Source organism: Chrysemys picta, chromosome 10, assembly GCF_011386835.1.
Source record: "Chrysemys picta bellii isolate R12L10 chromosome 10, ASM1138683v2, whole genome shotgun sequence".
Classification (NCBI taxonomy): Eukaryota; Metazoa; Chordata; order Testudines; family Emydidae; genus Chrysemys; species Chrysemys picta.
Genome location: NC_088800.1, coordinates 19,607,286 through 19,620,343, shown reverse-complemented (window position 1 = coordinate 19,620,343; position 13,058 = coordinate 19,607,286). Strand labels below are relative to the sequence as shown.

At 41.4% G+C, this 13,058-nt stretch overlaps 1 protein-coding gene across 1 annotated transcript in view; it reads right to left on the bottom strand.

Annotated features, from left to right (window-relative positions):
• ATP8B4 (ATPase phospholipid transporting 8B4 (putative)) overlaps positions 1–13,058 on the bottom strand; it is a 186,316-nt gene that overhangs the window by 122,838 nt on the left and 50,420 nt on the right. Inside the window, exons 4-5 of the mRNA XM_065558148.1 lie at positions 9,185–9,298; positions 7,417–7,515 (exon numbers count right to left, since the gene is read on the bottom strand). Coding sequence (XP_065414220.1) covers positions 7,417–7,515; positions 9,185–9,298 — 213 coding nt within the window. The remainder of the gene's footprint in view (positions 1–7,416; positions 7,516–9,184; positions 9,299–13,058) is intronic.

Here is a 13,058-nt window from a genome sequence, read left to right as displayed (position 1 = left end):
GGCCCAGGATCTGATTGCGGCCGCAGGGCTGCCTCCATTAGGAGGACTTTAAGTCTCTGCTCTCTATCCTTGAGAGTCCTGGGGCGAAAAGCCCTGCAGATACTGCACCTATCCCTTTGGTGGGTCTCTCCGAAGCATCTTAAGCACGAAGAGTGCGGGTCACTCTTAGGCATAAATTTCCCGCAGTCCCGGCAGAGTTTGAACCCTGGGGACCCGGGCATGCCCCAGCGGGGCAATGAAAAGTTGGGGAAACCCCCCCCCAACTAATATCTAACTAACTAACTAACACTAAACTAACTAACTATTTACAACAACGACGGAACACTGCCATGATTACTGAAGAGCAAGTGAAGTTCCAGCTAGCCGTCACCAGTGGTAAGAAGGAACTAAGAGGGTGGGGGGTCGGCTGGCCCCTATATACAGCGCCATGAGGGCGCCACTCCAGGGGGCGCCAGAGCCGACCCTACGGATGCTGCTATAGTAAAATCTTCCGGCTGGCACGCACGCGGCACGCACACACCTGCTTGTAATGGACATGAACAATCACTCAAAGAAGAACCCACGGCACTGAGGCTATGTCTACACTACTGCGGTAAGTCAACCTACGCTACACAACTCCAGCTACACGAATAACGTAGCTGGAGTCGATGTACCTTAGGTCAAGTTACCACGGGATCTAGACTGCGGGGGGTTGACAAGAGAAACTCTCCCATCGACTTACCTTACTCTTCCCATCGGGGGTAGAGCACAGGGGTCAACTGGAGCGCGATCTGCTGTCGACTTGGTGGGTCTTCACTAGACCCACTAAATCAACTGCCACTGGATAGATCTCAGAGACTCGATCCCGGCTGTAGTGCAGATGTAGCCTGAGTCTCAGAGCCTGGGTCAATTGACTTGGGTTCACAGGGCTTAGGCTGTGGGGCTAAAAATATCAGTGTAGATGTTTGGGTTTGGTCTGGAGCCTGGGCTCTGAGACCCTCCCCTTTTGTTGGCTCAAGCCCAAGCCTGAACAACTACACTGCTATGTTTAGCTCCACAGTTGACACAGACTCAGACTTGGCACTGTGGGTTTTTCTTTACAGACATACACAGGGAGCCCACAATATCCCCTGGTAACTTTTTCCAATGATTGATTACCCTCACTGTTAAAGTGCACCATATTTTTAGTCTGAATTTGTCTAGCATCAACTTCCATTGAAATCCTTTGTGTGGTATATCTACTAACAATTGGGTTTGTTTAGTTTGGAAAAGAGAAGACTGAGAGGGGACATGATAGCAGTTTTCAGGTATCTAAAAGGGTGTCATAAGGAGGAGGGAGAAAACTTGTTCACCTTAGCCTCTAAGGATAGAACGAGAAGCAATGGGCTTCAACTGCAGCAAGGGAAGTTTAGGTTGGACATTAGGAAAATGTTCCTAACTGTCAGGGTGGTTAAACACTGGAATAAACTGCCTAGGGAGGTTGTGGAATATCCATCTCTGGAGATATTTAAGAGTAGGTTAGATAAATGTCTATCAGGGAAGGTCTAGCCATGGTCCTCTCGAGGTCCCTTCCAGTCCTAGAATCTATGAGTCTATGAACCTAACAAATCTTATAGAACCTGATTAAGTCACCTTAATCATCTTTTTAATATGCTAAATAAACAGAGCTTCTTAAATCTCTCACTCTAGGTAAGGTTTTCTGGAACCCAAATCATTCTTGTGTCACTTTTCTGAACCATTCCAATTTTTGGAAGTGTGGACACCAGAAAAATAAATATCTATGTTAAATATATCAAAGGAGAATGAAGAATTACTGACTGAAAGCTTCAGGATTAAGCTAGCAAGTTGACAGGGAATAGAAGGATGCGGAAACCTGGCTATGGCAGAAGCTTGGCTTTGTCAGAATAAGCTGAAATGTGTAAATTTGTGCTGGTGAGTGGTAGTGTGAAAGTCTATGAGAAACTTTGAGGGAAGAGAGCTGCCATTATAAATTAGAGGTATACACATAAATTTTCTTGGAGAGAGACAAAGCAACCATAAAATGAAAAATATGTGTCTGGACTTGAGCTCATCAAAAGCAGTTTGTGACAATTTCTTACTACAAATTAAACTTGATTGAGGATTTATCTTTCAGCATCCTTCATCTTTCTAATAGAGGGATGGTAGTGGTGGTGGTAGTGGTATTTCCTTTTTTTTTTTTTTCCCCCTTTTCCAAACACTTTTTCTGGCTAATCCTCATAGTTATTTGATACTTGTTTAATGAAGACCAATCCTGATTTTTCTCAATAATTTTTGAGAGTTTGTATTCAACTTTGTTTCAAGACTTAATATTCATGTGGAACAGATGAAGTTGCTCATCCATTTTAGTGTTCAAGTTTACAGCACTTCAGCTCTTCTGACTCATGTCAACATGATTTATTTTTATAGATATTAAAGGTCACAAGCTGGATTTTGTTTTGCTTTGGCTGTAAATTTTAAATCTATAGTCAGTAACTTTTCTGATCACTATAAAATTTGTTCTGCTGTTTCTTTGGTACTGTTAAGAACAGCTTATGTGAGAGAGCCAATGTAGCATAGTGGTCTATGAGTAAGAAGTCTGTCATCTGTTCACAGCTTTGTCACCACTTCACTTGTGTAATCTTGGATAAATCACTTGAAATCCATGCTTCTTGGTTTATCCATCTGTAAAATTAGTATACCACCTCTCTACTGCATAGGGCGTTGAAGAGACATAATATCTGCAAATGACTTTGAGAACCTTGAGTAAAAGTACATATTTTATATATATATATATATATATATGCAAAGTATTTTTGTACTTAATCCTATCTGATATTTTTTGCTTTCTTTTCTAAAACATACTCCCCTCCTTCTACAGAGGATGAGACGGGTAACACCACTTTAATTTTAATGAGGCAGTTCTCTTCATCCATTATAGATTATTCTCAAGAGCATAAGGAAATAAGGTTAACTGGTTGCAGACTGTAATACTACTGAAAACACTTTGGTTACACTGTCCATATGCTAATTTGGAGAGCTTTGTGTGTGGTTACAGAGATTATTTGATGCAGATCAAACTTAATTAGTCTTCTACAGTCTTCTACTTTTTGTTAAATAGTTATCAACTGTGTTTTAAATCCTGAGAGACTATCTTGTGCGGTTAACATGTTCTAATCCTATGGAAATTAACAACAAAATACATGCCAAGCTGTCCCCCTGAAGTTCTCTTCTTTCTGTTCTTTCACTTTTTCAGCTTTCATATCTCCCTCACAAATTTTTCTCTGCAAAAAGCCTGTAGTGTCATGTGGCTGTGTCACTCAAACACCTATTTAACCGATCCTTGGCCTACAGGCTTCTCAGAGAGACAAGGTGGGTAATGTAATATCTTTTATTGGATCAACTTCTGTTGGTGAGAGAAACACACTTTTGAGCTTACACAGAGCTCTTCTTCAGGTCTGAGAAATGGACTCAGTGTCACCACTAAATACAAGATGAAACAGATTGTTTAGCATGAGTAGTTAATACATATTTTAAGGGACCATGCAAGGTGAAGGGCCTGTTAACTGGAGATAATAACAGAATAACTCATGAACTTGCAGATGCTATGATGGCTCATGCTGCTTTGCTCAGTTTTCATTCAAAGATCTTGGTATCAACCAAATTCTTTTAATTTAAAATCCAAGACTGAGCTTATGATGCTTGTGCTCTCCCAGGAAAAAGGTTGTTTCATCCCTGCTTTTCCTCTCCCTTTAAATCTGTTTTTATTTTTCCTGACTTCAAAGCTTGTAATCCTTGGAGTCATCTGAGTCTGATTAATATGAGCCTCAAAAAAAGAAAATAAAGTTCTGACTGTGAAACTGTCTTGTACCATCTCACTAGGATACAAAGATTCTTAATCATGCCTGTATCACGTTCTAACTGAACTATTCCTAATAAATCATGTATACTCTATCACTTCCCTCAAGAGTATGCTTCTTTTGTACCACTCAGCTGTTGAGATTGCAGAAACTTACTCCTTATCTAAGAGAATTTCCCTGGTCTCCAGTGAAACATTAGTGTCTTTAAAATTATTTTGCTTACACTGAAGTCATTGCCATGTTCCTTTATACACTGCCTTGGAGAGCTTATTATCTCATACTTCCCAAGGCATACCCAACTTTCCATTTTAAGTAAAGATTAGTGCTTGATCTCAGCTAGGATTAGTAGCATTAAATCCCCATAATATGAAATAGAATGTACTACCTTTCTAGGGTTGTATTCTCAGGGTACATCTATACTATGATAAAAGACATGCAGCATGGCCGCGACTGGCCCAGGTCAATTGACTCTGACTTGGGCTACAGGGCTTTAAAATTAGAGTACAGACTTTTGGTCTCTGGGGGTACGTCTACACTGCAATTAGACATGCACAGCTGGCCCATGTCAGCTGATTCGGGCTCGTGGGGCTTGGGCTGTGGGACTGTTTAATTGCAGTGTAGATGTTCAGGCTCAGGGTGGAGTCCACGCTCTAGAACCCTGAGAGGTGGGAGGGTCCCAAAGCTTGACGTAGGAGGGTCCAGAGCTTGGGCTGCAACCCACGTCAGAACATCTACACTGCAAATTAAACAGCCCCATAGCCCGAGCCCCGCGAGCCTGAGTCATCTGGCATGGGCCAGCCATTGGTATCCTAATGGCAGTACAGTACAGGCATACCCTGAGACCCCACTAGCCCCCGGCCCCTCCCCTTCTGCACAAGCCCTGCCCCTCATCCTTCCCTTCTGCCCCCCATCCTCTGCAGAAGCCCAGAGCACCCCCATCATGGCCCCCAACCCCCTGCCCCCAACCTGAGCCCCGAAGCGCTGGAAAGCCAGGGGGCATGGTTCCAGCATCCCAAGTGCCGGGCGGGCAGCGCAGCCGCAGAGCCAGCACCAGCCACCATGCCAGCGCTCCCCAGCCCCAGCCCAGAAGAGCAGGAAGGAATTGCACTGCAGGAAAGGGCATGGGGGTGGAGCGTGGGCAGGGCCATGCCAGGCTGTTTGGGGAGGCATAGTCTCCCCTGGCCTATGATACCCGCCGCCCATGCTGCAGCCTGAGCCTGAATTCTACACTGCTATTTCATAGCCCCACAGCCTGAGCACTGCAAGCTTGGGTCAGTTGACCCATGGCCTGAAACTCATTGCTGTGGGAGTTTTACTGCCACATAGACATATCCTAAAGAATCTGAAGAACTCAGAGGTTTCTCTGCTATTGTAGTGAGACTTCTGCCTCACAGATCCATTTCACTGCTCCTTGTCACTTGCATCATATATCTGTACGATTTTCCATTGTTTTTTCCTGTTTGTGCTTTATCTGATGCAAAATGCTTCACATGGGGTAAAAAAAACTGCACCAAGGTAGAATCAGAATATTTTAGCCATATAAAGATATATGATAGCTATACATGAGATCTCTAACAAATGTTACATTTAAAAGGTCAACTGCATCAGTGTTCTGTTTAACTTGTTTTCCCCAATGCAGGGTTCATAAAGACACACATGGGTTGTTTTAAAATTGGGGCTAAATATGAATAGTGTATTTCATAGATAAAAGTGAGATATGTGGTAAATAAAAACTCCATGCCACTAGTAAAACTCTACACCTTTACTCCTCGTGCATTTCTGACTCCTTTTTTGTCCCGCTTTCCCCTCCCCCCCCTCCGCCCACTACCACCCTTTCCAGAGCCCCTAAGTATCATTTCTGGACATATGTGCAATTTTGGCAGTCAGCATTTTGAAAAACAAGGTTTTTTATTTTAATTTATTCTTACTAGAAGCAATCAAAATAAATGAATATAGATTTCATGCCTTTTTCTTTATTAAGAGGAAAATATGCTTTTGTATGCAGTTAGCACATTTCTAAATACATTCATTTATTTATTAATTAATTGTACCATCGAATGACAGAGAAAAAAGGAGAAGTGTTAATTCATACATGATTATCATGATTTTTTTGAGAAAATTACTTTTATGCAGTTAATAAATTCTAAATATAAGTTGGCTAAATAACTGCACAAAGGATTAGTGATAGAAAGAGAAAATACGGACCATCACAATTGTTCTACCGCCTCCTTTCAGAGTTTTCCAAGAAAAGGGTTTTTTTTTAAATCTCATAATATAAAAAGGCAGAGAGAAGGAAAAAGCAGCTTACTCCACTGATTGTCACTAGCCAAATGGCAGTAATACCAATGTGGGTGGATAGGTGTGTGTTCATATTTACCTGTATTCCTCTGTCAAAAGACATAATTAATTTCTTTATTTAGACACATACCAGCTGCATAAAAAGCATATTTTTTCTCTTAAAGTGAGGGAAAGTCATGAAATCTATATTTTTTACTGCTTCCACTAAAGAGAAATTAAATACAATTTTTAAAATGCCCAAAACTGGCCAATGGTGCAAAAAATGCACACTTGTTAAAAAAAACAATACATAAGGGACCTTGAAAGGGCAGAAGAGGGCAGGACAAAAAGCAGCAGGGAGGCATGGAAACCTGTCAAAAATACATAATGTGTAAAGTTAAAGAGTTACTACTACCCATTGCACTTTTCTAACAGGTAGGGGTATTATCCTCAATATTCTGGCCAAATTCTAAGTTGGGGATTACATTTTACCTACCTACATTCCCTCTGTAATTTTTCTTGGATAATGTATTTTTAACTGTCTGTGCTAAACCATTGGATAGCATTCCTAGATGCTGTTAAACCATTGTTCCATTTCACTGTGAAAGTGATTGGACTTCATGACTGTTTGCTAAGTGAGTGTAAAAAAGCCGTTTATATAAGTGCTTTAGGATCCTTGAGAGTCACTACATAGATGCATTATGGTTTTTATTGTCATTACTTCATACAAATGTTATGTCGCGTTGCAGAAAACTGGGAGTTTTGCAATTGACAAATAAGAGCACGATCAGTCAGTGTAGCCCCAAATGTTTTACAGTAATAAAAGTTACAAGACTTTGGCCATTATATGGGATAAATTAACAAAAGCTTTGAAAATGATTACTTTATTTTAATATTTATTTTTGGCATTTATTAATTTTAATCTGTATATAAAAGACTTGGGACAAGGATTTACCTCCATCGAATCTATCATCTGTGATTATAACCATTATAACACTGTGTACTCTATATAATACTTACTCTGACAGAACGAGTAACAGAGTGGGAAAGGAAGACTTCTAAATCTGTTAAATTGAATAACAGCACAATATCTACCAAACATATTTGTAGACACTGTGCCTTTTAAGACATAAATATGCTCGAGTGATTGCAAATAAACAAAGCTTCTTTGTGAATACTTGTGCCCCTTCCACACAGTATGTCGCTAGAATCAACAATATGTGAATAATATGCTACGTAGTAATTTATGTAACAGTACATGGATGGCTGAAGACTTTGTAAAGGTAACAGTGCAAATACTTACACAGTCATCTGTGGCATCTTTGACAGCAGTAATGGTAAATACCATCATTAAAGGCACAATGGTAGTAAACCAAGACAAGGAGGATATTTCTGGGATCAGCTACAAGATAAAGTTCTATTAAATACTTTTAAAAAAATTTTAGTGAAATTTCAGTAACAATATTTCAAAGTAACTAATAATTTTCATAAAAAGTAGTGCTGAAGTAAAGAAAATTTGTCACATTGTCATATAATTAATACACTCTGAGGGTAAAATTGCAGCAAATGGAATATTGTGTAAGTGAAGAGCCAAAAGGGGATGAGCTGGAAGAAAGAGAAAAAGAAGAAGAACTTGAGAGAACTATGGGGAGAAGAGTAGATGTGGGAGAGAAAGAATAAGAATGGATAGCATGATGAAAGAAAAATGGGGAGAGAGAAAAAGAGAAGCAGAGAAAATGAAGCAAAAATAGAAATCAAGGAAACAAACAATGAGAACAGAGATGAATAACTCACACTGACTTCAGTGGGAGGTATTCATAACCTATGAGAGGAGAATAGGGCCCAAGTAAAGCAAAAGGCCATGAAACAATACAAAGTTTAAGAAGACAGAGTGTGAACTAAATAACAGTGAGTAAAAACCCAAAATACATTTTGCCAGGTATATGGAACCTTAAAGAATGCAACACAAGGGAGAACACTCCGAAAGAGGAAAAACTCCAAAAAGTGAGACAAGGTGGGTGAGGTAATATATTTTATTGGACCAACTTCTATTGGTGAGGGAGACAAGCTTTCAAGCTACACAGAGCTCTTCTTCAGAGGCTTCTTCTTAAAAGGTCCCAGACCTCAAGAACTGTGTGGCTTGACAGCTTGTCTCTTTCACCAATAGAAGTTGGTCCAATAAAAGATATTACCTCACCCACCTTGTCTCTCTTAAATCCTGAGACCAACATGGCTATAACACCACTGCATACAAAAAGTGAGACAGAACAGAGAAAGGGGATGGCGAACAAATGAGAGCCACAAACAAAGAATGAGAGATCAGAAAAATGTTTATTAAAAAGCAGGAGAGATTTTTATTTTATTGAGATTTTTAAAAAATATTCTGTGCCAAACCTGTACATTTGACTAGAGTTTCATTTAAATATAAATGCAAAATTCAGATTTATTCAGGTCCAGATTTCAAGTCTCCCAAAAGTCTGGATTTGGGATTCCATTATAGAGAGACTAATCATGAAGTACTGATTGGGGATGTGGATTTTAATTTAGACAAGAATTGTTTTCTATATCACCTCACATACTCTAGGCATCCTACAGGGATGATCATTAGGGCTGGTTTACTTATCCAATTAACTTAAGTTTAAAAAGGAACAAGCAAATCAGTTTGGGTAAAATAAGAACTAACCTGGGCCTTCACCCATACCTCAAACTGCATCTAATCATTTGAGGAAATGCCCCATCAAAGAAGTCTGGTACTGCTGCTCCTTCTCTGCTTCACCACATGTCCCCAATAGACCCTCTTTCTCCCCCTTGTCATGTCCATTCAATATTATCTTGGAAACACTCATAATAGAGTTAATCAGAAAGTCAATTTAGGCTATTTGATAGTTGTCGCTCAACAGCTACATTTTAATACCCATGAAATCTGATCAACCTAGAATAACTGTATTCATTTGTTTGGTATTGTAAGTGGCCATTGCATTGCTATTAACACATATAATTGGGTCTCTTTGTTAAGAGAAGAGAATAGTATCAAAATTACACTTCGGAGAAAAAAGAAAGTTCTACATCACCTGTAAAATCAGAAGGAAAAGGAAGTAAGCGTTTGCAGCCCTCTGGAACTGTTCAAATAAATTAACTGGCAAGAAAGTAAGAATGTTGTATTTAGACGTTTTGATGCGATTGTTCTGAAAAATAAGAGAAAGATGTAAAGCATGTTAGTACCAGCATAGAAAAATCTAAGCTTATAAAAAAATCTACTTCAAGTTTGGAACACACAGCAGTACTGATACTTAAAATCAGAAAGTCATCTTGTAGCATCTCAGTTTTATTCCTTAATTAGTTTTGTTTCTTCCTTTGTTCAATTATTCCTTAAATTGTTGATTATAATTATCACTTAAATTATTGGTAATAGAAGTTCTAATTTTCAACAATGTTTTAAATCAAGATATAAAATCTTTAGGCAATAAATGGGAGCTTCCAGATTCCTTATCTCTAAACTCTTATTTAGGGCGGGTAAGAAAAGTGCACACACACTAGGAGAAAGGGTGGATTCAGGAAGGGTTATAGACACATACACTCCATATTCAGGAGCAATACCTAATTGTGCAGGGTTGGGAGGGGGGTCGGGAAGGGGATTCCAATAAGGGTTTCATGCATTTCCCAGCAGATGTCACTGCAAGACAGAAGCACAGAGGAGGCAGACATGAAGCTATGCTAAGAGTAAAATGCAACACAACCCAATAGCAAATTGCACACGCACACACATTTGCTTGATTCTTTTATTTTAATTCTCTAAAATGCACAACCCCATTCAACACAACCTACATTTTGTTTGGCTGCTATGAAAGCCTGGAATTTCTTTTTGGGAGGGCTGCAAGACCCACAAAAAGAACATATTTCACTTCTGAAGTGGACTTTGTGATTCTGGTTATCCTATTGCCCTCACTTCTGCTGTTTTACTACAACAAATTTTTTCCTTGGTGACAACTGTGATTACTTTTACAATAATATGAATATAAATAAAACTTAATCATTCATTAATATATATCTAATTGTAACTTATACAGCACGGTATAATACAATACATATGAAAGCATGTACCAGAGTATATTGTTCTTTCAATAGGCTAGCAAACTAATATCATGGGGTAAATTAGTTTAGTCTGTATCAGCTGTTATTGTGCAACTCAGAATATCACCTCAGAGAGGTCTGTCTTTTCAAGATTTGTAACTAATCCAAAATTTTGCTAGTAACCAAAAGGAAAATGCTTTGTAAGGAATATTTATAATTTGCTGCTGGTACAATGTCTGTTATAGCCAAGACAAAAATGAAAGTTCATCTGAAAGTTGTACTGCTCCAATCATTTCCCCAAAGGGTCCATTTTAGTGTCCACATATACATCCTCCATGCCATTAGTATGCAAAGCAGTAAGTTGTGCAAGAATGGCCAGAGAAAACCCATAAATGCTGTTACAACTCTGAATGAGGTCCACCAGTGGACACTCACTAGATTGTTGTATTTGGATCAACCCTCAGGGTTCCATATGCTCTTGGCCTTCTGGGTCTGAGCAGAGTCTAGGCCAGGGGTGGGCAAACCTATAGCCCACGATCCAGATGTGGCCTGCGAGCCATTTTAAGCCGGCCTGCGAGCTCCCACTGGGGAGCAGGGTCTGAGGCTTGCCCCGCTCTGGCGCTCCAGCCACGGCGCAGGGTCGGGGGCCACACCATGCAGCTCCCAGAAGCTGCAGCATGACCTTGCTCTGGTTCCTATGCGCTCCAATGGCCCCCTCCGGCGCACCAATAGGAGTTGCAGGGGAGGTGCCTGCCGACGGGGCAGCGTGCAGAGCCACCTGGCTGCGCCTCCGCGTTGGAGCCGGAGAAGGGACATGCTGCTGCTTCTGGGAGCCGCTTGAGGTAAGCGCCCCTGGGAGCCTGCAGCCCTGAGCCTCTCCTCATGCCCCAACCCCCTGCCCCAGCCCTGATCCCCCTCCTGCCCTGCAAACCCCTCGATCCCAGCCTGGAGCACCCTCCTGTACCCCAAACCTCTCATCCCCAGCCCCACTCCAGAGCCCGCACCCCCAGCCGGAGCCTGCACCCCTTCCTGCATCCTTGATTCCCCTCCTACCCTCCAAACCCCTCGGTCCCAGCCCAGAGCACCTTCCTACACCCCAAACTCCTCATCCCCAGCCCCACCCCAGAGCCTGCACCCCACAGTCGGAGCCCCCTCCCATACCCTGAGCTCCTCATTTCTGGCCTCACGCCAGAGCCTGCACCCCCAGCCAGAGCCCTCACCTCCTCCTGCACCCAACCCTAATTTTGTGAGCATTCATGGCCCGCCATACAATTTATATTCCCAGGTGTGACCCTCGGGCCAAAAAGTTTGCCCACCCCGGTCTAGGCACTGGCTCTGGGTTTCTAGGCACATTCTCACGGTAAAGATCCTTTGTCTAGGACCCCTTCTGAGATATAGGGCTCTGCAGTCCTAAGCCTAGGAAAACTAGTGTCAGCTCTCCCAAGCCTCCCCAGTAGCTCTTGCAAGCACCCAGAGTTCCACCAATGCTGTGGACCTTTCAGATTACTGTTTCCCCTTCAGGGGCTACATGATAGTGAAAGCAAGTAACACAGATACTTTATAAAGGAATTTCTGAACCAATCACACTTTACTCATGGACAAAGCACAAAAGATATACAGATCTACAGAAAACAACAAAAACCTGCACTCAAAAGCCTCCCTCCAGTATCCTCACCATTTCAAGAACCCTCAGGTTTTGGTCAGCCCTTCCACAGCCCTGCGTCCCACGATCATCCTTTCTTCCTGCACAGCCTTGCAATCTGGTCTCCTCTCTCTTTAAAATGGCAGGTAAGAAACTCTTCCTTTTATAAGTTTCCAGTCCCCAAGTTTCCAGTCCATTCCCATTGGCTTCAAGTCCCTCATCAGCTGATCCATTACTTAGTTACAAGCCCACCTGGAAGAACTGGTTCATCAGGTGGCAACTAGCTCATTGTCCTAGAATGCTTCTATTTGAATTGGAGATCCTCCAGGTTAACAAACCTTGATTGCTTTCCATTGTTAGCCCTCTGACAACACCTCCAGGAATCCCAGTTCAGTATGGAGATTAAAAGACAACGGGAAAGATACTGTGCAGTTTTACAATCAAAATGGCATTCACGAAACAAAATTGGAGTTTACAGTTTGATATAGATACATACAGACATACATTAGATGCTATCCTGAATCACTGAGTGGATACTATAGGCTAAAATCTGGCTGCCACATGAATACAATGAAACCCACAAACAGAGGAGGAATATGGGGCAGAAGTTCTACATGCAGAGATACTGGCTCCCCCCAAAAAAATCCATGCAGAAAACACGTGACAAGAACCAAAAGGGTTTTTTCCGGCAGAGCTTATGTGCTTATGGTTCCTGACCCATGCAGATTCTTCTTTCTTTTAGGAGAACTTATCTGCTGAGTCAATAGTTTGGGAGCCTGCAATCACAAGGAGCCACTGATGGTCAGACTATGGACACAATGTACTGATGCTTCTGCAGCTTCAATGTGTGTCTATTTTGCGGGCATTTTTTCAGATAGCCAGCAGATGGCCATATATTTGGTATACGAATACTTATCTATTATTGCTTTCAATATACACCTCTACCACGATATAATGCTGTCCTCAGGAGCCAAAAAATCTTACCGCGTTATAGGTGAAACCGCGTTATATTGAACTTGCTTTGATCAGAAGGTGTGTACAGCCCCGCCCCCCTCCTCCCCGGAGCACTATTTAGTAATTTCTCTTCTTGATGTATGTACTCAACCATTCTGCAGACCTCTTAAAGACACTCCCCCCCAATTTTTACAATGTGGTTCTACTCTGAAAAGCAAGTCTGTAAAAATGATACTTAATTACTTTGCTGCCTGTACGTTTTCAGCTCTTTTTACGTT